Source organism: Lissotriton helveticus, chromosome 6 (assembly GCF_964261635.1).
Source record: "Lissotriton helveticus chromosome 6, aLisHel1.1, whole genome shotgun sequence".
NCBI lineage: Eukaryota > Metazoa > Chordata > Amphibia > Caudata > Salamandridae > Lissotriton > Lissotriton helveticus.
In genome coordinates, this window is record NC_136067.1 from 1,375,632,648 (window position 1) to 1,375,658,614 (window position 25,967).

The 25,967-nt window shown below is 43.5% G+C and overlaps 1 protein-coding gene across 4 annotated transcripts in view; it reads left to right on the forward strand.

The window, feature by feature from the left end:
- Positions 1-25,967, forward strand: part of FYN (FYN proto-oncogene, Src family tyrosine kinase) — a 541,378-nt gene that overhangs the window by 348,897 nt on the left and 166,514 nt on the right. For all 4 annotated transcript variants that reach the window (XM_078649135.1, XM_078649136.1, XM_078649133.1 and 1 more), the window contains one exon: positions 18,189-18,285. In XM_078649135.1, coding sequence (XP_078505261.1) covers positions 18,189-18,285 — 97 coding nt within the window. The remainder of the gene's footprint in view (positions 1-18,188; positions 18,286-25,967) is intronic.

Sequence of the window (25,967 nt, forward strand, 5' to 3'; positions counted from 1 at the left end):
AATGTCTCAAAATTAATTTCTCATATATAAGTGCTAGAAATTGCATATTACTTTTTTCCCCAAACATGTATAAATCAGATAGGATGTTTAAATTGTCAATGAGTATTACAGTCACTGGGCCCTGGTTGTCTATTTATTTATTTGTTTGTTTAAGGTGCTTATAAACCGCACAATTATCCCTTGAGGGATATCCCGGCGCTAGACCTCATTTTCACAAACTCAATACAATGCAGAAGCCGTTAAAGTGGAAACAGCCAATTCTTCAACATCTTACAAAAAGTTAACAAATCCAAAATCAGGCATCGATTGAGAGGCAGGATATTCCAATAAGAAGCTGACAAATAATTATAAGAGTGGTGACCTATTCCAGATTTCTTAATTTGCCTGCTTTGTAACCAGAGCCTGTTTAGAAGAGCGGAGAGCACGCACTGGCTTACAGAAAGCAACTCGGTCACACTAAGTCTCAGGACCTGTGTCATCGAACGCTTTATGCGCATGGCAGAGTGTCTTGTAGATGGCTGTTTTACAAACTTGAAGCCAGTGAAGGGAATTCAAAACAGGCGATAGTCGTTCTTCTTCCATGCTTATTGAAAATCAATCTTGCAGTCGCATTTTGAATAGATTGGAGACGTGTACACAAGTAGTCAACCATTCCTAGATACAATGCATTGCCATAATCTAGCCTACTGATAGTCAGTGCTTGGACAACCTTCCTCCACCACGCAACCGATATCCACCGAAATAGTCTGTGAAAAGTATGTAGGAGTCCAAAACAATTCCCACGCACAGCATTTACCTGGTCCTGCATGGACCCTGTCCCCCTGTTAATTTTGCCAGGAGTTGGACCCATCCCCTACCCTGTACAATCTATAAACTATATTCAATCACTGGGGGGCTTCATGGATATGTATGCACAACAGTCGGTGGAAAATACCAAACTTGATCCAAGGAGGCTGCCCATCGAGGATGTTGAGCTCCAGTGGCACTGTTTCAGGGCCATTGGGAACACAGGACCAGATGTACAAAGCCCTGTTGCGGTCACCAACCCTGCATTTCACAACTTCAGGGTGTTTGCAACCACAAAATGGATTTTTATTAAGTGCTAAACCCATTTTTAGACTCAGAAAAGCATTTCCAACTTGCAGTATGGATTTAGTGAAGATTCGGAATTGCAGGTAGGAATGGTAAAGAAAATGGCGTCCCCTGCTGAGAGTGATTTCAAATGGTATGCACCAATGGTTTGTCACAGTAATTGAGGTCATAAACATTTGAAACGTTATTGGCTCTTCAAAGGAGGTGGTAACATTTGTAGAGGGGAAGCTGTGTCGATTGGACAGCTTTCCTTTTGGGAATCGTGTAGGGTGACCAAAGGGGAAGGAAGCAGGCAGTTTTCCAAAGGCAGTGCCTTGGATAACTTTCTGCATCCAGCTAGGATTTTATTTATTAATGTACTGCCCGGGAATGCAAATAGAGACTATTATTAATCAGGGAGGTTGTTCCACCATCCCTTGCAACTAAAGATGGTGTGATGTAATCTATTACTATGTACCACAATGTAGCCGCTCCCAGTGTAGTGTTGCTAGTGCTGGTGCAGTTTTAGTTTGTGAGTGCAGGTATCTCACAAAAAGCGAGAGACTGGTCTCGCACTATTACTACATAGTATACAATGAAAGACTGGTCGCAAAAAGTCAGTACGCACTTTAAACTTAATCCGATTTAAGATTAATCCCCAGAAAATTATGTTCTTACTTCTTTGTCTGTCTTTCCATTCTCTACCAGTACGACAGTAGCCTAGAAAGCTGTCAGAGAAGCGTATCTTCCCCTAACTAGTCCAAGTGGCAAAATCCATAGAGTTATTATTAGACACCAACTTCAAATGCATAATGCACATTTGTTATCTTTTTCAAGTTATATTAGACTAAGAAATTAATTTCATTTTAATGAAGTATATATAGTCATTTTGCCAAACGTGCTAAACTAAACATGACTTCTTTTGTCTGTTCTCAAAACTATCCAAAAAAAGCATACCACTTATTTAGCAAATAAACTATTGATATCCTGTGGTACAATAGTCAAAAGGAACAAGGCCATATTACATGTAGAAACACCAATGTTTCAAATAACACAAACATTGTGACATCCTCACTTTATGTGAAATTCCCTTTTCCCAGGTGTCGAGACCTTTCCTGGCCATCTCAGTTGTAGAAAAAATACTATTGTCTTTTTCTCTGAAATATTTTCTTGTACTAGATTCTGTAATTCCAAGGTTGAATTTCTTTCAAGTATGTGATTATGAAATTGTTTTCTTGTATTAAAATATGATACATGTGAGGAGCTTCTCACAGTCAAAGTGTTGCCCTAACAAACAGCAAAACCACAATCATTTACACAAAATAATGCACATATTGAATCTGTGTTCTGTGGGCTGTGTTCAGGCATTGCCCTTTCCTCCACCGCTAGGCCAGACAACCAGATAGCAAATGTAAGGATCTCCCCACACCGATATGAGAGAGTGTGTATGGAGGCCATGTTGGATGTTGTCTTTCAGAGACCCATGGGTCTCCCAGTTAGTTTACGCAATAAACTGAGAGAAAAAGTCTATCGTTGTTAGGAAGGGAAAATGAGTCATTGACTATGTCTAGGCTGGGACCTAGGTGAGTGACAGTTTTGCCGGTGCATTATTGGATGAATCCTAGCAGACCTGTGGCTGAAGAAGTATGAGTGTTATGACAGAGAGAACTGCAGAAAATCCCTGGCATGGGGATTAGAGGAAGGATGACCTCATTATAGAGTATTAAACTAACTTTTGGCATATCATTTGATAGAATAGGACCCATAAACCAAGAGAAGTTCAGCCTATTTTCTGGCTTGGCATGAGTCACAGGCATGAACATAGCCTGGGTCACTTTGGTCTCTGGTTGTTCTTCAAGAAGGATTGCACTACTGAATATCGACTCTCAGAATATTGCGATACAAAAATATTTAGGAACAACTTACTTACCTATCGATATATTTGTTTTAAATATTTTGTCCTCGATATTGTGTTCCATCAATATTCTGGGTTCGATGTCGAGGCTGCACATCTTCAAGAAGCACAGAGGTGCAGAGAATGAAGATGAGATGGGGGGGAGCCCGAATCCTGAGCATTTATACGTGGCAGTAAGAGAATGACATGCTGCAGGTCACCATGTTAGGCCAATCCTGACCATGAGATGGGGCACAGGTGAAATGCTGATCCATCATCCAAGCTGTGGGCCTTCCACCAGACAACGTTCTCAGAAAACTACCGCCTGTAGCTGCCCTAAAAAGGGGCTCCCAGCACACTCCTGATTTTTGGGGACCCTTGGGAAATGTAAGGAGTGTCTGAAAGGGGCTCAAATGCAAAACAACAGTTGATGGGCAGAATGCAGAACAATGTCATACATTCACCCCAGTACAGAGATCTGGGCCTAAATCCATCGTTTTTTTGCACTCCACACCACCCCAGTTCAGACATGGCCATATGCAAATCAGCCTTGACCCTGTGCCTCATGGGAACAGTCCAGCCCGAACTGCCAAGCCATGTCTTTACTGGACCAGAATCAAGCATCCTAGGACCGGTTTCTGACTATCAGCCGTCTTCAGCCAGGATAGCTTGACTCCAGTGGTGTGGAGAGCATGGGACTCACGTCTGAGCATACCCATCCCACTCGGGTGAAAAATGCAAAACAACAGTTGATGGACAGAATGCAGAACAATGTCATACATTCACCCCAGTACAGAGATCTGGGCCTAAGTCCATCGTTTTTTTTGCACTCCACACCACCCCAGTTCAGACATGGCCATATGCAAATCAGCCTTGAGCCTCCGTCCATCACCAGCCCCTTTTGTACCACTTTGTGTTCCCATGAGGCACAGGGTCAGACTGATTTGCATATGGCCATGTCTGAACTGGGGTGGCAGAGTGGGCTAAAGAACGGTGATGGATTAAACCCAGATCTGTTGACTAGGTGTGAGTGTCTGATTGGTTCAGATGCTCCGTCCATCACCACCCCCTTATGTACCACTTTGTTCGCCATAAGTTGGCAGGGTATGCTCAGACGTGAGTCCCTTGCTCACTTTGCCACTGGATTCAAGCAAGCCAGGCTGAAGAAGGCTGAAATGCCAGAAACCAGTCCTCGGAAGCTTGTTTCCGGTCCATGGAAGGCATGGCTTGGCAGTTCGGGCTGGACTGTTCCCATGAGGCACAGGGTCAGACTGATTTGAATATGGCCATGTCTGAACTGGGGTGGCAGAGTGGGCTAAAGAACAGATATGGATTAAACCCAGATCTGTTGACTGGGTGTGAGTGTATGAATGGTTCAGATGCTCCGTCCATCACCACCCCCTTTTGTACCACTTTGAAAGGGCCTCAGGCATCCTATTTTTGGAAGTGCCCCTCCAGCACAACAGGGGTTTGCACCGACTTCTTGTGCCCCTGGGACAAACTAGTACCCTATAAGAGATGCAGATGCTGAGTGACCCCATCCATAAATCGGATGATGTGGTACACGTTTTGTCCTCCACGACACCCAATGGCAAATGCCACCCAAGATTAGAATAATAGCCTGCAGCCTCTCAAGGTGGTAGTTAAATGGGATGCCCACATCATCTTCCTCACCTTCACTTTCCAGTACTTCCTATTCTTGATGGCAGTTTTTACATCCCCATGATCACCTATTAAATCTTCAGACAGCACCCTGGTCCCCTAGATGAAGGAAAGATATGTTTATATATATACAACTACATTCTGGGACATTAAAAAACTTTCCCAATGTTTCAGACTTGAACTTAAGCCCATTGTCACTAATGACTTATTTAAGTAACCCTTCTGGTTGGCACACTTCAAAAACGTCAAAACTTAATCCACTCTATTCACAATTCCAATTTCAGTTAACTTGCAAAAGAAATCCATCAATACAATAATAAACTTTACATTTCCCTCTGTATTTTGCTTGGTCCACAAAATGTCAACATCTAATACTTCCCAAGGAGTGTTAGGTCACCTCAGTGGACATAATGGTAGTCTAAAAGTAGCTTAGGATGTATCCGGATTTTTATACTCAGCACACTTCCGAACTGACCATCCAGTTTCTCTATTTATACCTAGTCACCAATGCTGGCCTTTCACTCTCCACTTGCCTTTACAATGCCAAGAAAACCTTCATACCTAATCCATCAAATCCTGTCACTCACTTCCAGCAGAGGCACAATTCTACCTCCTCTCTGCAGGATCCATGATCCTTCAGTTAATTCACTTATTTATATATTTATTTATAGGTTTTCTATAGCGCTAGCTAGAGAAACTCCTTCCCCAATAACTTCACAGTTCTTCTCTAAGGGATTTAATTTAGGCCATCCTTCCATAACCCGTTTACCGCGGTGGACATTCCACCGCAGTGCGGGCGTTCTGAAGAGTGTCCAGGGCTGCGTCAGCCAACGGTTGTGTGCAGCACCAAGGAGGGAGTGCTCGCGTCTGCGTGCACGGAACGGGTTAATATACTCTCTCACATCAACTAGAGAGCCATCCCTGCTATAACACTTATTCATTCTTAGTAATCTCATTTGTTTCATGTGCATCCATTTCCAGACTTGCACAGGACACTCTTCCCATTCATTCATCATACAATCCTAATCCATTAGCCTGTGTTTTTCTCCTGGTACATAGAGCACTGTTTAGTTATAATCCAGCAATCTCATTGATATTGTGGCAATATGAAAGGGAGCTTTGACTGGTTGTCGGAACTTTAGTAAGTGCCAAATGGTCCATCCTCAGGATTAATTCCAGTGCTCACACTTTTTGATCTCCTGCCCAGACACTCGGCAATACGTACTGTTTGAGAACAGAATAGCATTATTCTGCTGGAGAGAGGGAATGTGAAGTGAACACAAGACTATCTTCTGGCCCATTTGGCTCAAGTTGCGAAAGATCAGCATCAAGACTATTGCCACTAGCATCAGAGGTGACTGTGCTCATTGCTATGAGATTAAAACCTTGTAGCGGTGTGGCTTTGCAAATGTCTTCCTTGATGGCTTTGAATTCTTCTTGGAAGTTTATTGTTCCACTCTATTTCGTTTGTTTTATAGTAGCTGTTTAGTTACAAGTTTTATGTGGTCCTGGAAGCAGGTTGCACTCCTTGACACCCAACTGCAAATGCCACGCTGGTTAGACCAATGGTTAAACAAAGATCCAGAGCTAGAGCTCATACCTACGTCACCGAGAGAACATGAAGAATTGAGAACGTGCAGTGCCCTCAAGCAAGATAAGCAGATACTACACCCACAGGCACCCCCTTGAAGGTTGGTGCGGTTGTTTGCTGCACCTGCCTACAGGTGGATCTCGACCATTTCCTTTCACAGGCGGGCTGGTTGTCGCCTGCACAGTGAACAAGCATTTGCAATGCAATAGGTCTCGCAATTGCGATATTTTGAGCTATTGGCATTGTAAATGTCAATGCCCTTAATTTAAGTGTTTAAAAAACCTGCAATATTAAAAGGCATTGTCATTTACAATACCAATAGGTCAAAGTTTTTTAAATGCTAGATCTATTGCATTACAAATGCTTGTTCTCTTAGTTTTTGTTTATAAATGCCGAGTTTATTTGGATAATGTGGAATATTAATTCCTTTGTTGTATTGTTATTTGGATGACTTTGAGTAATTTACAGTTTATGGAGTGTCACTCTCACATCTGTGTGAATTGCATGCATGAGAGACCTTTTTCATACTGTTTATGCTGGGATCGTTCACTGAAACAACACACATGCGGTCTTGTCCACGAGCGAGAACCAAGGGGCCAGCAGTGGTGAAAAAACTTTCCAGAAGTCCCATTTGGAGCCATCGGAATGTGCACGGTCACACACCTCGGAACAAAGTTACCGTAGGGATAACACATGTCCACCGCTTCTTTTTAACATCTTTTTTAAACCTCTGTTTCCTGTAATCAAAACAAATGTCATATCTGCCATTCCGTAAACAGTCTGGTGACGCATACAGTTAGTTGTGTGTCAGATGCCCAGGAGACAACTTCACGTGCAAATGAATGAGTCAAATTGGAGGTGGGCCTGCTAGACACTAGTTAGATGTTACAGCTAAGCAGCAGTCTACCAACGCCCCATTACCCAACCCATTCATTCATCATAGTCAACTGAACCCTTTAAGGAGTCTGGGAGTCAAAAACCTGCATGTTCAAACCAAATCCTTGTGCTATTCTCTTGCATCTTGCCCTGCCCTATTTGAAGAAACGCCAAGGCCACTTTAACAATGCACACACAAATACTAGTTCTCGTTTCGTAATTGTGCATGGCTGAAGCTCTGTGAAGCCAAACTTGCCACCAAAGTAAAGTAAAGTCCACATTTGTAAAGCGCACAATCACCCGTAAGGGTCTCTAGGCGCTGGGGGGCCGTCGGGAAGATTAAGCGAGCTATTGCCCAGAGTCACATGGTGCTGGGCTAACCTGCCACCGGACCAAGAAGCGTCGCAAATACCACTCGCAGACAACGGAGTGCTTTAAAGCCGGAAATAAAAAGCGACACAAGATGGCAGCAGAGGCTACGAAATCACGGTTTGATTGCAACTGGTAGGCGAGTGTGTCAAGTATCTGCTTCTGAGGGGCAGTTTCTATAAACATGCATAGTGTGCACCTTCGTTTTATTCAGAGCTTTTGAAACGGAAATATTGAATTCATCCTTAGATATCGTTGGAGACACCCTCGGACACTCATTCTCTCTGAATTGTGAGTGCAGACGAAGGCCAACTAGACATTCTTGTAACATTATGAAAGTTACTTTTTCGGTTGACTATATTACCTTAGATCACTTTAGTTTAGTTCAGCAAAACCAACAAACATTTAAATAAACACGACCTCAAAATACACCCCCGGATGTAAATTGTTACAGTTGCTTCATTTTCTCTACAGTTGCATCAAAACCAATTTTATTTTTGCATGCATATTCTGAATGGTATAAACAGTGTTGCCTAAATTCGAAGTGTCACTCTAAATTCAACCCATCAAAGCGCTCCCACGAAGTAGCATGCTATGCGTCTGGGGGAGGGGGAAGTGAAAGCGTGACATGCGCGCCCTGTGTTCACGCGGGGACAGGAGATGTGCACTCATACGGAGTGCACATCTCCTGTCCGTACGCGTGCACATCTCCTGTCCCGGCGCGCACATGTTTTGTCTCCCTTTGCGCACCAAATCGACAACAATAGAGGCTCGCCAAGGCAAAGCAGCACATGAGCTGCGTTCGCTAGGCGAGACCTAGAAATGGACCCAGCAGATTCGAACACCTCTTCTGTCATTTGTGAGAAGTTGGCCTGGCATATGCTGTCCACTATTCTAGTGAGCACCTTGCACCAGTCCAAACGACCCTTATTGATGGTAGGTTTAAAGACAACCTATATAGAAAGCGATCCTAGTGGTAGCCGTGGAGAGCAGCCTTCAGGCTAAGCCTTGAAGGAATGTAAAGCAGGTTGTTTTACCAGTCTCTAATCTCATGAATGACCAAATGAAAGTAGAACCACACCAGGTATATATATAAAATATATGTATATATTCTAAACACATCCCTCTATTCTCTGTATGAGGCTAGAGGCAAAAGTACTTTCAGTAATCTGAATTAGCACACAGTAAATTACCACAATATATGTTGAGCCCTAGGTGCCTACCAAACCATATATTAAGAAAGTGGTATACGAACCATGACTGACATAGATACAAGGCCTAGAGCCTTTTGAACCGCTGGGGCCACAAGGAACCACCCAAGGTAGTGACACAGGGGCCCCACGGGGGACACGTGCAGTGTCTAAACACAGCCCAGATTCATCATTAACTTCTATGGGGAAAGTTGCAGTTGGAAATTTAAAGATTAAGGACACTTTGAAGAGAACTTGGAGCAAACCCCTTTAGAACTAGGAGGATTTAGAGTCAACACCCACGGGAGCACCGGACTACTCGAGTTACCTCACCCAGGGAAGCCGGGTGCATAGGTGTCTTTTCGTGTCAGGTTTCGTTGTCGATTTCAATGGCGAGCTGCTGAAAGTGCTGCTGGCGACCAAGTGGAAAGTGTCCGGGTGGATCGGAGATGTGAGGAACCTGAAAGCAGAGGGGACAGAGTCTGGGTCGCTTGACAGTGACCAGGAAAGCGATGAGCGGATGCCCACCGGTGTCGGGTGATTTCAGGTGAAGAAGATGAAGCTTGACTCTTCAGCCACGAGGACCAGGAGGCGTTGATGATGACCAGGTGCTGGATTCGAGCTGTCCCACGAAGGATGTCTAGTGTTGCGGTGTCGGGTTTCCGGATTGGACCCAACAAGCCTTGGCAATAGCAAGCCACCCAGAAAGCAGAGGTTGGCTTCGGTGCAGACCAGCAAGGTCTGATGGACTCACCCCTTGGTGGGGAGTCAGGGCACGTCTGGAGCAACCAGGGAAGCCCAAAGGAAAGAAGAGTTACCTTCATGGGGACCCACCAGTCGACGGACCAGGGATCGCGAAGGGGCCCCAGGCAGAAATGCTAGAAGCGGGCTCACGGAACACTCGGGGAGTGTAGGCCCACAATCTTCAGTGCAGATGGTTCTCGGGCTTGGACTACAAGTAGCCTAATGCACATCTTCGGGAAAGACCGGGAAGTGGATGCACTAGCAAATGTGAACGGTGTTCAGGAGTTCCGGTCCCACGTCACTCGTGAGGGCTGTGGGTCTCAGCTTTGCTGGGATCTCGTGTCGGCCTCTGTGAAGTGTGGAAGTCCATGTCCTGAGTCGCAAATATTTCGGGGTCTGGCAGGAGTCTTGGAAATGCAGACTGGCAAGATGCTTCTTTGGTGCCTGTTTGAACCGGGGAGTCACTCCTTGACCCCAAGGGAAATTCTTCCATCTTCTATTCATGTAAAATGTCAGAGTTCCAGGATATATGTTGCAGAGTTTCTTCTAGGTGTTATATGAAGTCCTAAGGACTGAGGTCCCATACTTATACTAAGAAAGGGGGTTGGACATACTCTGGGGACCCACCTATGGGAGGGTCTGGGAAGAGGGGTGGTTACACCCATTCCCTTTGTCCAGTTTCGCGTCAGAGCAGGGGCTGAGTGCCCCTGCAACCGGTTTGAACTGGGATATGCACAGTGACACGAAGTGTACCCCCAGCACTGTCTGAAAAGCATTCTCTGAATGCACCCACCCAGTCCCAATACACTAAAGCCTGTCTGGGAGGTGAAGTTTCGTCCAGCAGCAGGAGGTCAGACCCGTGTCTGTGGCTGCAGCATCCATTTTGTGATGCGAGGGCTCTTTTAAACTATCACGGGTTAGGTCAGTGTGTACATGTCTCTCCCTCTAGAAGGGTGGAATTCTAACCCCGCCGCCAGGACTGGCGGGGGTAGGATTACAAAGTATTTGACACCAAACACGACATGTTTCCATGCAGCCATTCCAAAGTTAGCATTCACAGCGAGGTTATAATGCACTTAAGAGTATATGGTCTGGCTACATCACAGAGCAGCTTCAGAGAATAGAATCCGAAAGCTGCAGATGGAGCCTGCTCATGCATGGGCACCCTCTCACACAAAACCAAGCACTCTGCCTTCAGGGTTGATAAGGCCTGCCACAGGAGTGACTTATAGGTTTATATGTGTCAGTGATTAAAGGTAGATATAGGTAACCTATATCTTAGTAAGGGGTGCATGCACCACCTTACCCAGGCTGCAGTAGCAGACCTGTGATGCCATTTTGGAAGGCTTCCCACCGGTGGCATAATACATGCTTCAGACCCTGGTAGGCCTCTGGGGTACCTATGCCCTTAGTACCTAAGGTACCATATACTAGGGACTCACAAGGGTAACCCAGTAACCAATCTGGAGTGTACATAAAGTACATGCAATAATTTTAGAGAGGAAGCATCTGGGGTCCTGAATAGCAGGTCCCAGCCAGACTAAAGTCGAGAAACAGTGAAGCACCAGCAAAAAGTGGGGGTAACCATAGTAAGCAGATCCTACTCTCCTACATCATTCACTATGGCATAGTTCCCAGTGCAGCAGTTTGTTCTCGCCTGCACTGGAAATAGAGAATTTGCAGTGATACAGTGCAGTCAGAGCAGATGTGTGCCAGACAAAAGATTGACACTCATCCTGGTTTTAAGAACAACCAGTTCTTCAACGTAAACCTCTTAGAACGCAAGCAGTCAATTTTATCAAACTGGTTAACCTCACAGTAGAAAAACACCCCACATTATTTACACGCCTATGAACTACACAGTCCATATCTTAGTAAATTTAGAAGTGGGGGTTCTGAAGGAAGCAAATGTACTAACATCAGTACTTGTCAAAGCTGACAAATACATCCTGCATTGTAACTCATCACCCCTGCCTAAGTGGGAGAAAATGGACCGCTTGCCAATCCCTTGTTTGATACCTGCTGCAACTGGCTGGACAAATTGCACATGCATTAGCCCATGTGCCTTTTAAATGGCCCCACTTAACCTCTAATCGGGACACAGCGTTTAGATTGCATGCGATAGATCGCATGCCATTACAATTTGGTTGTTACAACAACCGCTTTGTAACATCGTGAAGCATTACATCGCAAGTTGTTACAACAACTTGCTATAGGGGGCACAAGGTGTTGGATTTACAATCGAACACCTTCCATGCTGTTGCACAAACTGGAGTAGGATTAGTAAATAATACTATTCCTAAATCCAGCGCACCCCCTACAGCAAGTCGTTGTAATGACTTGCGATGTAATGCTTCACGATGTAACAACGCAGTCGAACGACCGCATTGTAATGGGATGCGATCTATCACATGCATAGTAAAGAGTCATATTCCCTCTAATCTCTTTTACCCTGGCCAATTTACAGAGGATGCTCCTAAAATGGGCTTTATGCTGGGTGGATTTCTTAGGAACAAGTATCCTGTGTGGACTAACTCAGGAGAGAGATTGGGCATGCGTTTTACAACACAGTTGGGAAGTATGAATCTATAAACAAGTAAGACACTGAAGATTTGAAGGCCACAAAGTTCCATAAAGTGTTGTATCTATTAGTAAACAGACAGATATTGTGACTCTTACAGTCTATTAACTGGAAAAAGACAATTGGGAAAGGATGCCATTTTACTGTAGTATTGAAACAACCATGTGATCAGAAACCAACATGAGGAGGGATGTCTATCCTCGTTTGATACCAAAGTGTGTTTAACCATAGCTATGATTTTTTCTACATTTATCATTTGAATTCTGATATAAATTGGTCAAAATGGACAATGAACCGAAGATTAATTGCGAATAAAATGTTCCTTATGTTGTGTTATGTTTGTTTACTAGGTTTAACTATAATTCTCCTGAAGAAGAAAATCTTTCCCAAAATGTGTCAAGAGTTTTTTGGAAGCAGAATTACATTTTGAATATTAAATGTGCTTGTAGTGAGAATGACCTACATGCCAGTCCTGAATCTTTGAAATAAAACTTTCACGCCATAACAAATGTGTTCCTGAAATCAGGAAAGATTAACCCGAGGAAATATGCACAGAATTTATTTGATCTAATGTGGAATCTGGCAACTGGGAGCAGCACCAGATTTTACCAGCTGTTTGCATCTTGAATCTATGTGTGTGGGATGAGAACAGTAGATCTGGAGAAAGGTTCCCATTCAGCATCTTTAGTGACAGTGAATAATTGTCAGATCACCTGTGAGGACAGCGAGGATCAAGATAGCAGCTTCCTTTGAAAGGAGAGAAGGATTCCAGGGAAACTAGTTTAGCAGAATTCAAGGTTTCAGTTCAAGATATTTATGTCTTCTGCTTTGGAGATTGACGAAGGCTTTAGCTGGAATACTAAAGATATGGAGGAGAGACAGTGGAACTGGAAGGGGTGATAATTCAGAATCTAGGAATGGCTAACACACAGGCCTCAAAAAGAATACAGGATGAAAACTGTGTTGACGTTTTGAGTAAACACTATCGTAGGCTATATGTGAATACGCAGTATAATAATGGGGAAAGACCAAAAGTGTTCTTGTGTGGATGTTATTCTTAGTTAGAGAGGCTCAAAATATTGGATGCATCAGTCATCGGGAGAGAATGATTTTTAGTAATGAGAGTTTAATCCGTGAGGGTAATTGGAGTTAATTCCTGGCTTTGTATACTTTTAGTCGCTTGAAGTAATTATAAAAGAGCAAGATATTAAGCGGGCTATTCAAAAATTGAGGAAATCAAACATATAGTGGGGCATTCAGTCAAATTCCTTTAGTAGCTTAATAGTTAACCTAGTTGCTGTTTTTATACTCGGGGTTTAGCAAGAAGAAGGTGTTGCATTCCTCTAGAGTTGAACTGATAGGACAACTGTTGAAGTTGGGGAAGGATTGTTTTTAATACTACAATTGAAGTGGGGGTAGTAGGAGGACTCTTTAAGGTACTATCATTGAAGTCAGAGAAGTGTTATTAGGATTTAGGGATGCATGTTCATTCTCACGCCGAGAAGATTGACAAACTTAAATATGGATTGACTGCTCGGAAGACATGGATGGGATTTTGGTTAGCGATAGTGAAAAAAGTACAACATTGTATTTGTTTCTGGTTATGCTTCGGTTGAGCCCAGAGTCAATGTTCCCTAATACTGCTGAACCTTTTTTTTGGAATGCTTGTCCACAGTGTGACACTGAAGATGCTTGTTCCGCTGTATGATAGAGGGGCTCTGGCAGTGTAATATTTACCCACAAACTGTGCCACAACCTATTTCCACCCGAGGAAACCCCAACCAGAATGGGTCAGAGTGCAATCTCAACTAATAAATTGATGGATATTTTGATGACCAGACCTGCATTATTACAAGTCTTAAATGGTCTATTTAGGTTCATGGGAAGATTTAGAGCAAACAGGGCAGCCGAAGCAAAGATATACAAAGAAATGGGGCAAATCAGTTTTCAAAGGGATATTCAATGCACCTGGGAAGCTGGAGTGGCCTTTTATGTGCTTCTTTAAAAGTTGAGGTGTGGAGCTGGACAATCAGGTTCTTTGGGGTTGGATCAGTTATGTGGAATATGGAATGTGAGGAAGATACTGCTCAGGAGGTTACCTCCTGTATGCAGAAGTAGCAGCTGTGGTTAGATCAACCAGGTCAGAGTTTCCAGAAAAGATGACTGAATGACCGCTCATGATACCAACGGGAGAACTGTGTGTTTGCAGGAAACTGATGTGCATTTATGCATAACTTTCACAGTGTCCTCCAACGCTAAGGAGAAGGAGTATCGCACCGGGTTTGTGAGGGAATTAGGGTGCATCATAGAGGATAAAGCATGGGCCAGCCCTGCACAATGCCTGCTTTAAACAGATCCAGTTTAATCATTTGCATCTAACATACTTGATACCAAAGATAATATGTCAAATAAACTTCCGTTCCATAGATGTTATGAAAAGGTGGCAGACTTCTTTGGCACAGCATGTACTGTTGAAAAGGACCCCCTTATTGGAAAAAGGTAGGTTACTGGAGATCTTAGGGGGAACTCTTCAGATCGCACCAATGATTTAGCTAGTTTCCTGACTTATAAGGGGGGGGGGTAGAGTACGGCAAGCTCATTTCTCTGGGCCTGATGTGGGATTCATCACAATTAATTTGAAATCAGTGAGGGCTCCCATTTGCCTTCAGTGGTAGAGGCATCTGGCTGAGAAGCCAAAGCATAAAGGGGCACATGTAAGTTTAAAGCTAGAAAGCTGAGAATGGCTTATTGGATTATGTACGAGATTGGTACGTAGACTCTAAATATTACCCATCATGTGAATACTCCGCAAGCCACATTTACCAATCCCCAATATCTTATTATTATTATGAAAGTTATGCTGAAGCAAGTGAGAGAGTGAGGGTGTGTGTCTGTGCTTGTGTGTAAGTACATTCATGATATTACATCAATTACAGACCCCTGGGATAATTACTTATGTCACAGAGCACTGTGTCCCCTCATCCATCTCACGTTTTCATTGACTAAAAGTTCTGTCCACCTTCTAAATAAATAGATTATGGAGAAAATGTTAAAAGATGAAACTGTTCATAAATAACAAGTGGCATCAAAATCGTAATCTGTGATTATTGAAAACCTAAAAAAAGTAATTGTTCATTGAGTAGATACAAATTACAAATGTTGCAGGTAATGTTGTCCGACTGGGTGATCAAGTCAAACACCCAGCAGAAATGACTCCACTGGGCGGTGAGTGCGGTCCAGCCCGCGAGAGGCATTCCAGGGTTGACCCTGTCAATATGCCATATTCCAACGACTCTCTGTAAGATTGGCCATTTCCCCCTTGCCCTCCGCCCCAAAAATGAAAGCAGGAACATTACTGCTGCAAAATGGCACAGTTGGTCACTGTTCCTTTTAGTGGAAGAGGTGGGACTCCTTTTTCATGGAGCATGTCCTTTGCATAAGGGTCCCACCCACCAGTGCAGTGATTGGCAGTAGCCCCGTCCACTACATTCATTGGCTGTCACCCTGCTTATACAGGAGAGGACTGTTCTTTACCTTCTTTTACAGTATGAGGACTCATGTCTTCTATTTTCGTGCTGCAAATTTACAGAACAGTAAATTATCAATAAATGTACTTTCTGCAAGGGAGCAACATTTTACATCTTTAGACCCACAATATCTGATCCACCATTAGCAATTATGAATGTAAAAATGGCTACTTTATTAGATTCATAGCAGCCCGTCCCAACGTTGTCCGGGTATGAAATAGAATGTGTGTAATGTGTGTATTTTCAAGGGCAATTTATTTTAAAATCTCGTGGTAGACAACATTTTTTGTTTCATTAGAATATGGACGGAGAAGGCCCAGCTGCAGCCCTGGTTGATGTTAGCAGGCGTGTGTTATTGGTGTAGTGATCCGCCGCCTGAGCCCGGCTACAGCCCTGGTTGATGTTAGCAGGCGCGTGTAATGTCGTTGAATGAGAGAGTTATCAGCCGCGGGTAAATCCGTTTAATGAGAGAGTTGAGTGACAGCGAGTAGGAGAGGCTGCAGTAATTGTCCCCGCAGACACGCTCATTTGCGTGTTCCCCCACTTGAGGCCCAGATGCAGGCCTGTTTGATGTTAGCAGGCGCGTGTTCCCCCGCTTGAGGCCCAGCTGCAGCCCTGGTTGATGTTATCAGGTGCGTGTAATTAGTGTACTGATCCGCCGCCTGAGCCCGGCTAGAGCCCTGGTTGATGGTAGCAGGCGCGTGTAATTTCGTTGAAAGAGATTTCAGTAACAGCGCGCAGGAGAGGCTGCAGTAACATTACTTACCAGGCCTCCAGGTGAACGCGTTTGTTACGCCCCCAGCACACGGCCACAGCAGACGATCTTCTGATTAATGTACGACCCACATGGCATGAAGGGCGGAACGTAGCACACGCCCCCAGCATGTCACACCCCCAGCGTGTCACGCCCCTAGCATGCCCCTTGATGCTGCGCAGCAACGTAATTGGCGCTTGTATGTACGACTCACATGGCATGAAGGGCGGACACACGCCCCCAGCATTAGTCACGCCCCCAGCATTTGTTACGCCCCCAGCACACGCCCACAGCCCACGATGTGATGGCCGTACGTCACGCCCACGCCCACAGCACAACGCAGACACGCCCACAAGGGACTACTTCGCTGGCACGGTTCTTTTACCTATTAAATGCATAGAGGAGTTGGCCTAACGGCTAAGGCGCTCCACCTCGGACCTGGGGATCTGGGTTCGAGTCTTGGTAACAACGCCAAACATCCTGTGATTCTGGGCAAATCACTTAATTTCCCCGTGCCTAAGAAAAATGAATGTGTGTCCACATGTAACGTAACTGGTACTATGTAAAGCGCTCTGATACCTGATTCAGTTCGGGTCAAGTTTGCGCTATATAAAACTCTGCAAAATAAAATAATATATATGGTGGCCTTCTGCATAGCCTATGTCCTTCTGCTGCAACTGCCCCTTCCAACGCTGTATTGGGTGTTGTGATTGGTGCTGTGGTTACTGAGATTACCCGCCTCAAAGGTTTGGGTTCTCTCTTTATAATATTAGTATGGAAGTATGGATATGGATAGTATGGTATGGATTTTTTGCAATTTTTTTAATACATTTTTTTATCCGTCTGCATAGCCTATGTCCTTCTGCTGCAACTGCCCTTTGCAATGTTGTATTGGTTGTTGTGATTGGTGCTGCGGTTACTGAGATTACCTGCCTCAAAGGTTTGGCCTCTCTCTTTATAATATTAGTATGGATAGTATGTATTATTTGCACATTTTTTTATACATTTATTTATCCGTCTGCATAGCCTATGTCCTTCTGCTGCAACTGCTCTTTCCAACGCTGTATTGGGTGTTGTGATTGGTGCTGTGGTTACTGAGATTACCCGCCTCAAAGGTTTGGGCTCTCTCTTTATAATATTAGTATGGATATGGATATGGATGGATAGTCAAGTATGGATTTTTTGCATTTTTTTTATACATTTCTTTATCCGTCTGCTTAGCCCATGTCCTTTTGCTGCAACTTCCCTTTCCAATGCTGTATAGGGTGTTGTGATTGGTGCTGTGGTTACTGAGATTACCGGCCTCAAAGGTTTGGGCTCTCTCTTTATAATATTAGTATGGATATGGATAGTATAGTATGGATTTTTTGCAATTTTTTTATACATTTTTTTATCCGTCTGCATAGCCTATGTCCTTTTTCTGCAACTGCCCTTTCCAACGCTGAATTGGGTGTTGTGATTGGTGCTGTGGTTACTGAGATTACCCGCCTCAAAGGTTTGGGCTCTCTCTTTATAATATTAGTATGGATAATGATAGTATAGTATGGATTTTTTGCAATTTTTTTAATACATTTTTTTTTACGTCTGCATAGCCTATGTCCTTTTGCTGCAACTGCCCTTTCCAACGCTGTATTGGGTGTTGTGATTGGTGCTGTGGTTACCGAGATTACCCGCCTCAAAGGTTTGGGCTCTCTCTTTATAATATTAGTATGGATGATAACATTATGAGTAGTAAGGACTAGAGAAATAACTTGCTAATCCAGTGTTTTCTGTGTTTCCGGTTATTCATCGAAATCCTTGTACGATGTCTTGGTACAATCTTTGGATATTTTACAAAAGTTAAACCAGCGAAACGTTTTGCAAGATGACCACTCTTGTAAGTTTGTCAATATTTGTTTTTCACTGCTGCCCTTTTCCTCTTCTTCCCAGGGGTAACTCTTTTTGTTGCACTTTACGATTATGAAGCAAGAACAGAGGATGACCTAAATTTCCAGAAAGGAGAAAAGTTTCAAATTCTCAATAGCTCGTAAGTGTGAAAAAGCATGCAAGTTGTTTTTTCTGGTTTATTTGCCAGCAAGTACATAATTGTTTACAAAATGAAGGAATTTTCTAATGAAAACCATAATCTGACTTTGAAAAGATTGGTGAATGTATAGTATTTCAATATAGTAGGGCGTGTTCCTGTGTTTTGACAGTGGCTTTCTTGTGGAGGTAGGTATGGTTTTCATTGCCTTGGCAGAATTGGAAGAAGTTAATTTCTTTGTACTTCAAGAAGATTGCAGAGTTATTATTTTTTGTCCAATTATGCCTTAGGTAGCATTTTCCCCGCAAAATCCTACTTTTTACTAAATTTCTACAACAATAAAAGATGGTTTGCAGTTGTTTTTATCTTGCAAAATGTATACTTAGGAATGTCTTTTCTGCAGCAAATCAATTTTTATGAAATTCAGAAACGTTGTTTTGTTCTAACAACTTGCTGAAGTTTGCAAAAGCAAAGTCCTGAACTTTTCCCACACATCCTTTTTATTAGTTCTCATAAACAGGAAATAGTTTATAAAAGAAAAACACAAACCTTGACACTCCAGGAGATTAGATCACGAGGAGTGGCCTCAAAAAGCTGCCTACTTTCTTCTCCACTAAATAACCTGGACGAGTAATATGTCTGGGAGCATCAGTTCTGTTGGGAAACAGCCAGGAATGTGGGATTTAAGTGTCTGCGACTTTAAGCAAAGCTTTTTTTGCTAGAAGTACCTCCTGAAGCATGCATGTCATTTATTCATAGCAGGTGCATTGAGTGCCTGCATGGTGATCCATACTGGAATGAAAGACCTTTGTGACAATGGATAACTTAAAAGAAATTTAAGCTTGGGATGATTCTAATGGCAGGCCGGACTAGGAAACAAAAGTAGTCCTGACAAAAGTATTCACAGCAGACTCAGATTGCACCAAGCGATCTTTATGCTTTCGGGGTGGTGCTTGGGTGTTCTCCTCCTAGGAAAACGAGTCCCAATGGTGCGGGTAATTTTCTTTTTTAAATGTTATTTATTGAGTTTTGTGTAGCGCAAACTTGACCCGAGGGCATCAGAGCGCTTCACAGAGTTAGCACTAGCAGGAACGACCTGAGATACATTTGGAGTAAATACAGATACAAAGAGACGAGGTGTACAAGGAATTTCATAAGCAGCAACTACATAAGATACATGTGGAGTAAATGCCGATACATGGTGACAGTATGTGACGAGGTATACAAGGACATTAGGGAAAGTTGCCGATACAATGGTGATGTAGTTACGGTACACATACATGCATAGCGCTTTACAGAGCACAGCAGCAATTGTATGAGATCACAGGAGGAGTACATAAAAAAGTACACTGTAACAGTAAAACGGCGAAACAGGATCATTCCCCAAATACATTCATTGAAAAAGCATTGTTGGTACAGGCAGTTCCAAAAGGGAGCTAAAAAAACGATTCAAATACTTCAGAGTCTGACAATGGAAGCCTGGGGCACTCTCTCAAAAACAAGCAACATCTTAAGCACTTATGAAACTGTGCATTCAAAACACTGGTTGCACAACTTATGATCAGGAGCAGCCCATGCAGGTAAGAGCAGTGGGGCCGGGTTGGGGGGGGGGGCGGATTCGGCAGATGACCACGAGGGAAAATTAAATAAATAAATAATTTTCCCTCGTCGTCGTCATCTGTTGAAATCCCCCCACACCCGGCCCCACTGCTCTTACCTGCTCAGGCCACAGCTGCTTATGATATATAGTTGTGTCATAGAAAAAGCAATGACAAGCACTCATGCATAACAGGAACTATCATGACTCTCAAAATGTACAACTCTACTGATCTGGAATACTAATCCAGTGCTGAGGCTCCCACAACACATCTCGACACTGATTTACACCACACGTGCCTTTCCGCTACTGATACATCTGCAGAGCTCCCCAATACTCTGTGGATGTATCAGCATGCACTGATATCCCAGTATTTAGGCACTCATTTTAAGTTTTGTGGGAGATCCACCTGCCTATTCTGTTCGGAGAGAGGGGCAGAATCGATAAAGAACCCAGCCTACCTGGTGAGGATCTCCCTGCCTTCAATGTATCCCCTGGTACAGCGGCGGATGCATTTTAGGCACAGAAGAATGTCTATAGGGGACCATATTTGTCTGGCTGGCATGTCCTTCATTTTATTTCATTAACAGACTCTCAAAGCATGAGTTTGTTTGAAAAACCCAGCAGTTACTTTGACACTTTGGGCCCTATTTAGATCTCGGCAGACGAAATACACCCTCACAAACGTGACGGATTTCCCGTCCTCCTCATTACGATCTCCAAAGGATATAATAGGATCGTAATACTGCAGACGGGATACCCGTCACATTTGTGAAGGAGTATTCCACGGCCAATACCTAAATCAGGCCCCTACTGAGGTCTGGAAGCCACTAATGCAGGGTATAAGCTCCGCTAATATTAAATGGATCTCCCACTTCACCAAACTCTAATGAGGTCCTTCGACATTAGCAAAACTCTCGAAATCGATTTGTATGTAGACCTGCATCAGGCAGAACTTTGCCACGACTAACATACATTGAGCTCTCATAATATACTCCTGTACTAGCTTGCCTCATAAACTAAGATTGGGACAGGCAGAGCTGTAACAGTGAACCTGTTATGATTTTCCTTTCCTGAAACGTCTGAAGAGTTCTGACTAAGCACCTCAGTCTTTGGCCATAGTAGTCAAGTCAAGTCAAGTCAAATAATTTATATAGCGCGCTACATACCCAGAGGGTCTCAAGGCGCTTAAAGAAGGGTGGGGAATTATTTGTCGAATATCCAAGTTTTAAGTTGCTTTCTGAATGCTAGGTGGTTCTGAGTGAGGCGAAGGTGAGTGGGAAGTGAGTTCCAGGTTTTAGCTGCCAGGTAGGAGAAGGATCTTCCTCCCATGGTGGTTTTGTTGATGCGAGGTACCGCAGCAAGGGCTTGGTTGGAGGATCGTAGCTGGCGGGAGGGGGTGTAGAAGGAAAGTCGTGTGTTGAGGCATTCGGGTACAAGTTCGTAAAGTGCTTTGTGAGCGTGGGCTAGGAGGCGGAATGTAATCCTCTTATTAACGGGAAGCCAGTGGAGGTTTTTCAGGTGACTAGAAATATGGTCTTTATGCGGGATGTCTAGTATGAGTCTGGCTGATGCGTTCTGGATGCGTTGGAGTTTTTTCTGAAGTTTTGCGGTGGTACCGGCGTATAGGGTGTTTCCGTAGTCCAGGCGGCTCGTGATCAGTGCGTGGGTGACCGTTTTTCTAGTTTCGGTGGGGATCCAGCGAAATGTTTTTTTGAGCATGCGAAGAATGTTGAAGCAAGATGATGAAACGGCGTTGACTTGTCTGTTCATTGAGAGTGAGGAGTCCAGGATGACGCCCAGGTTCCGTGCGTGGTCCGTCGGGATGGGTGCTTTTCCAAGGGCCTCTGGCCACCAAGATGGACTTGTGTCCCTGTACTGAGATTTTCGCAGATGTCTCACAAGAGTACTTCCGTCCTGACATCCATCATGCACATCTGCAGACCTCTCACAGTGTGTCTCTACTCTGGTGTCGAGACATCCGCTGGGTTCTTATATTATGCATTATGCACAGAGAACTAATATTGCACATTTTCTTGATTTGCAGATGGCACTGATATCATCTAATACCTGCGAATATATGACGTTACAACGCAAACAATTACAACACATGCTTTTACAATGCAGTTTTCACATCGCAACTACCATTACATTGCATGATTTTACAACGCATGCCAGTACAACGCATTTTTTAAAACTACCATTACAACGCATCCCATTACAACGCATCCCATTACAACGCATAATACTTTTTGGGCTACGGTAGGGTAAGAGTTGGATACTGTAGGGTTAAAAATTACTATTCCCACTCCAGTGCATGCAACAGAAGGGTAAGTACCGGATAGAGTAGGGGTAAAAAGTGCTATTCCCACTCCAGTGAATGAAACAGTAGGGAAAGTGTTGGATAGTGTAGGGGTAAAAATTACTATTCCCATGTACCCCAAAACCCATACCCACCCAAAAACAAAAAAATCCCCATTACTTACCTTATAATGTGTTGTAATGGCATGCGTTGTAGTGACATGTATTAAGATGGCATGCGTTGTCATGGCATGCGATGTAAAGGCAGTTGCATTGGATGTTTCCCATACCTTCTTTACCTTAGAGGTGACAAATTCTAATCTCTGTGAGATGCAGAGGGGGTCATTAATGTGCTGGTTGGATAGGTTTACTTGTAGCCTGCAGGGCACACGTTTTAACCCCATTTTATCTCAATGGGTTAGTTTGCTGTGGAAATGTTTATGGTCCCTGAAGATAAACCTGGGCCATCATTTCTGTTTAGTAATGCATAGTAAAACACATACTAGTTACTTTTAACGAAGCACAAATTGTCCGGCTTTGTACCTGCTCAAATTAAAATCACGTTGCCAGAGAGATTTCGAAATTACAAAGCCTATTAAACTGTGGAAAATTCAATTGTACTTTGGAACATAATCAAGGTGTGGCACCCATGAAGTTTAGGTGAAACTGCATATTCCAGAGACATATGACATTTTGTGCAATCTCCAGTTCTTTAGAAAGTTCCTGCTCAAAGCTGGGCCGGAGCTACACGCCATAGGTTGGATTTGTTCCATCTCTCGGCACAGAATGCTAACAGAATCCTTTGTGGATCAATGAGGTATTTGTGAACCTCTACTCGATACCTAACACAGTAGCACCTTGTAATCCCATTTGAATTAATTTCTTACAAGATCCCCATTGAGGACCCGTCTTATCTTTGGATACGCATGATCTATCACCTTCTCCGATATCTTGAGGAGGATTGTGTTTTTCTGACCAGCACACAGATGCTACTATCTTGACTAGGCTGTATGTACTCACGCCAGTTTCTGTTACTCTTGTCGGATCACACCGCGTCCGAGGTCATTTTGGGGCTCTACTGTGACTGTGAAGATTTGCTCAAATCGTGATCTACTTTTTCAAGAGCCTCCAGATCTTATAATCTTGATAATCCGCTAAATAGACGTTGATAACATTTCCCTCTCAACAATAACTTGTCAGTCTAGCAATAGCCCTGAAGAAGTCTGTGGTCTACACCACTAAAGACGAAACACGTGTTGGCGGTTAGATTTGTTAGAAGAATTACATCATAATAAATGAAGATACGAAGACCATCTTGATTGTGATTCATTCAAGGACCTTATTGATTATTGCTATTAGCTCAGGATATACTTTGTCTTCTGATTACATTTGGTATTGATTTTTCTTTACCTTTGGTTGATGGTGGATGGCCATCACCTTATCCTTGGAGCTTACCTTATTGCAACTATAGATTTTGTCACAACTCAGCGCAATTCTCACTCAGCCATCCTTTCTATATTGTATTGTATGTACTCTCTCTAGTCCTGAGGAAGACCCGTTGTGATGTTTTTCTGAACACACTTAGTGGAAAGAGTCGAAACATCGACAATAAGAATAGGTGTTTGGTACCATTACCTTGCATATCTATTATGAAATGAGGGAATATGCTTGAGTATATTGAAGAATTATAAACTGACGCCCAATTGAATATCTTTTTATTTTTCAGTATATTGTCACAAGTTTTGTATTATGTTACATGCGAAGCACATTTTGTATGGCATGTTATTTATGTTACATAACAGTCTTGTGGTTATTTTTAATAAGTAACATTTGTGTTCCACGATGTATGAAACATTAATATATCGCACTAAGTACATTCATTTTGTGTCAGTATTGAATCTTTTTCTTCGTTTGACAAGATATATGTGTCACTCTATTTATTGGTATTTCCTAGTTTACCAGGATATAAATGATCTAAATAAATTATATACTTCCCTACAGAACCAATTGTTCATATATAGTACAAAGCTGGGAATAGGCAGAATGCAGATCACAGGTCTGATGCCGACTGCGGTCATTGGGCCTCATCTCCCTGTTTGGCTGAAAGACCTGGTAATGGGGCTGAAGCTAGACTCCTCCAAGGTTAATGGCACATTGTTGCTGCCGAGGCTGAGGGCCTAGGTTTGCCTATCTGATGGGTGAGAAAGCAGAAAGCTAGCAGCTTAACAGGTCTATGTCTTCTCATGCTGTGGTCCATATGGCCTTCTGTGGGCCTCGGTTTGGCACAGCAAAGTGTCTTGATGGGTGTTCAGTCTGTTAAAGCTTCTTGCTTGTCAATACCCCATACGCTGTGCTGCACACAGTGGCTGGCATGCACCGAGGGTGGGAGGGCCCAAAAAAAAGGTACCTTCCTTGCTTGCAGCACGGCATCCTCCTCCCTTTGGTGTCTTCAGGAAGCTCCGGACCAGGAACCTCACTACTCAATTTTGTCAGTGCTCACACAGCTTGAGATCAGCGACAGGATTGTATAGAGAGGCCTCACTCAGTGCTCACCAGAGCACTGGAAGTTGTACTTTTTGTAACCTAGCTGCCTCAGACCGCTGGGCTAGAGCACTTTAAAATTTGCATGTCTGGCTCTCCGTCTCAAGGTGGCTGGCCAAAGAGAGATGTGCAGTTAAAAGCACACTGATCCCTGCTGCTGTTACTCAGCAGCACTGGGCCCGCCCCGTCCTGACAGTTCAGTATGAATTGCTGAAAAATAAAATGCTAATAAATAAACTTTATTACCATTTTTTTTTCAGCTCTGGAGCTTGTGGGGTGACGCTCCTCTGCTCAAATGGAGTAACCGCCCCTGGCTGCACAGGAAAATGCATCACACGCACTCGCGCTTACATGTCTTTATTTTCATTGTCTCTATTTTTATTTTCACCACTTGCAAGCAAAGCTACCCAAAATACACTTTCCACAAACATTTGTAGACTGGAGTTACACCACTAAATGACATTGTCCTCGAATATGTGGACATATATTTATGACTCAAAGATTTTCAGTGGAATACTTGATTTGTGACTGCTTCCGGGGGACACAGACAGACGGGGGATATCGAACAGGCAGCACACAGTCTTTTGTGCTCTCATGCCTCCCAAGCCTGTTGCGCTGTCACTAAAGGCACGGCTAGCAAAGCGAGAGTGACTGGATTTAATGCGCATGTGCGACCAGGCAAGGAAAAAGCCACTGCACCATGTACCCAGAAACAGCATAAAAAAATTGAATAGTAGCGGTATGGGCAAAATGCACACACACGCTGCCCAGTAGGGAGTCTAGTAGCCCATGAGACAGCCTATTGATGTCTGGAGCCCATAATTGCCTGTTTAATAACTGACATCCATCGTTATGTTAGCCTTGGGCTGGCCAATTTTGGAGTATGCTGAAGCGTATCTGCATAGCTGGCATAGTTACAGGGCAAAAAATATATATTTTGCCTTACACAGAAACAAAAAAAATGTATCTCGAATGCAAGAATTTTGTATTTGTAAGCAGTTTTGAGATCTGTATCCTACAGGGTCCCTCGTCTCAACTGACAGTCCCACGCCGCTCACACGCTTGGAAATTAAGCAGAAGTGCTTTGATCCTTTCAAGAATTGCTGTGTTGTGCAATTTAGCCTCTTTCTGTTAATTGAATGTGTCAACCTGCACATCCACGCGGTTTCTATTTCTGAGTATCTCTGCACATTTGCACGGCTGAGTTATTTGCATATTGGGCTAGAGCATGCGTAATGTACCATAT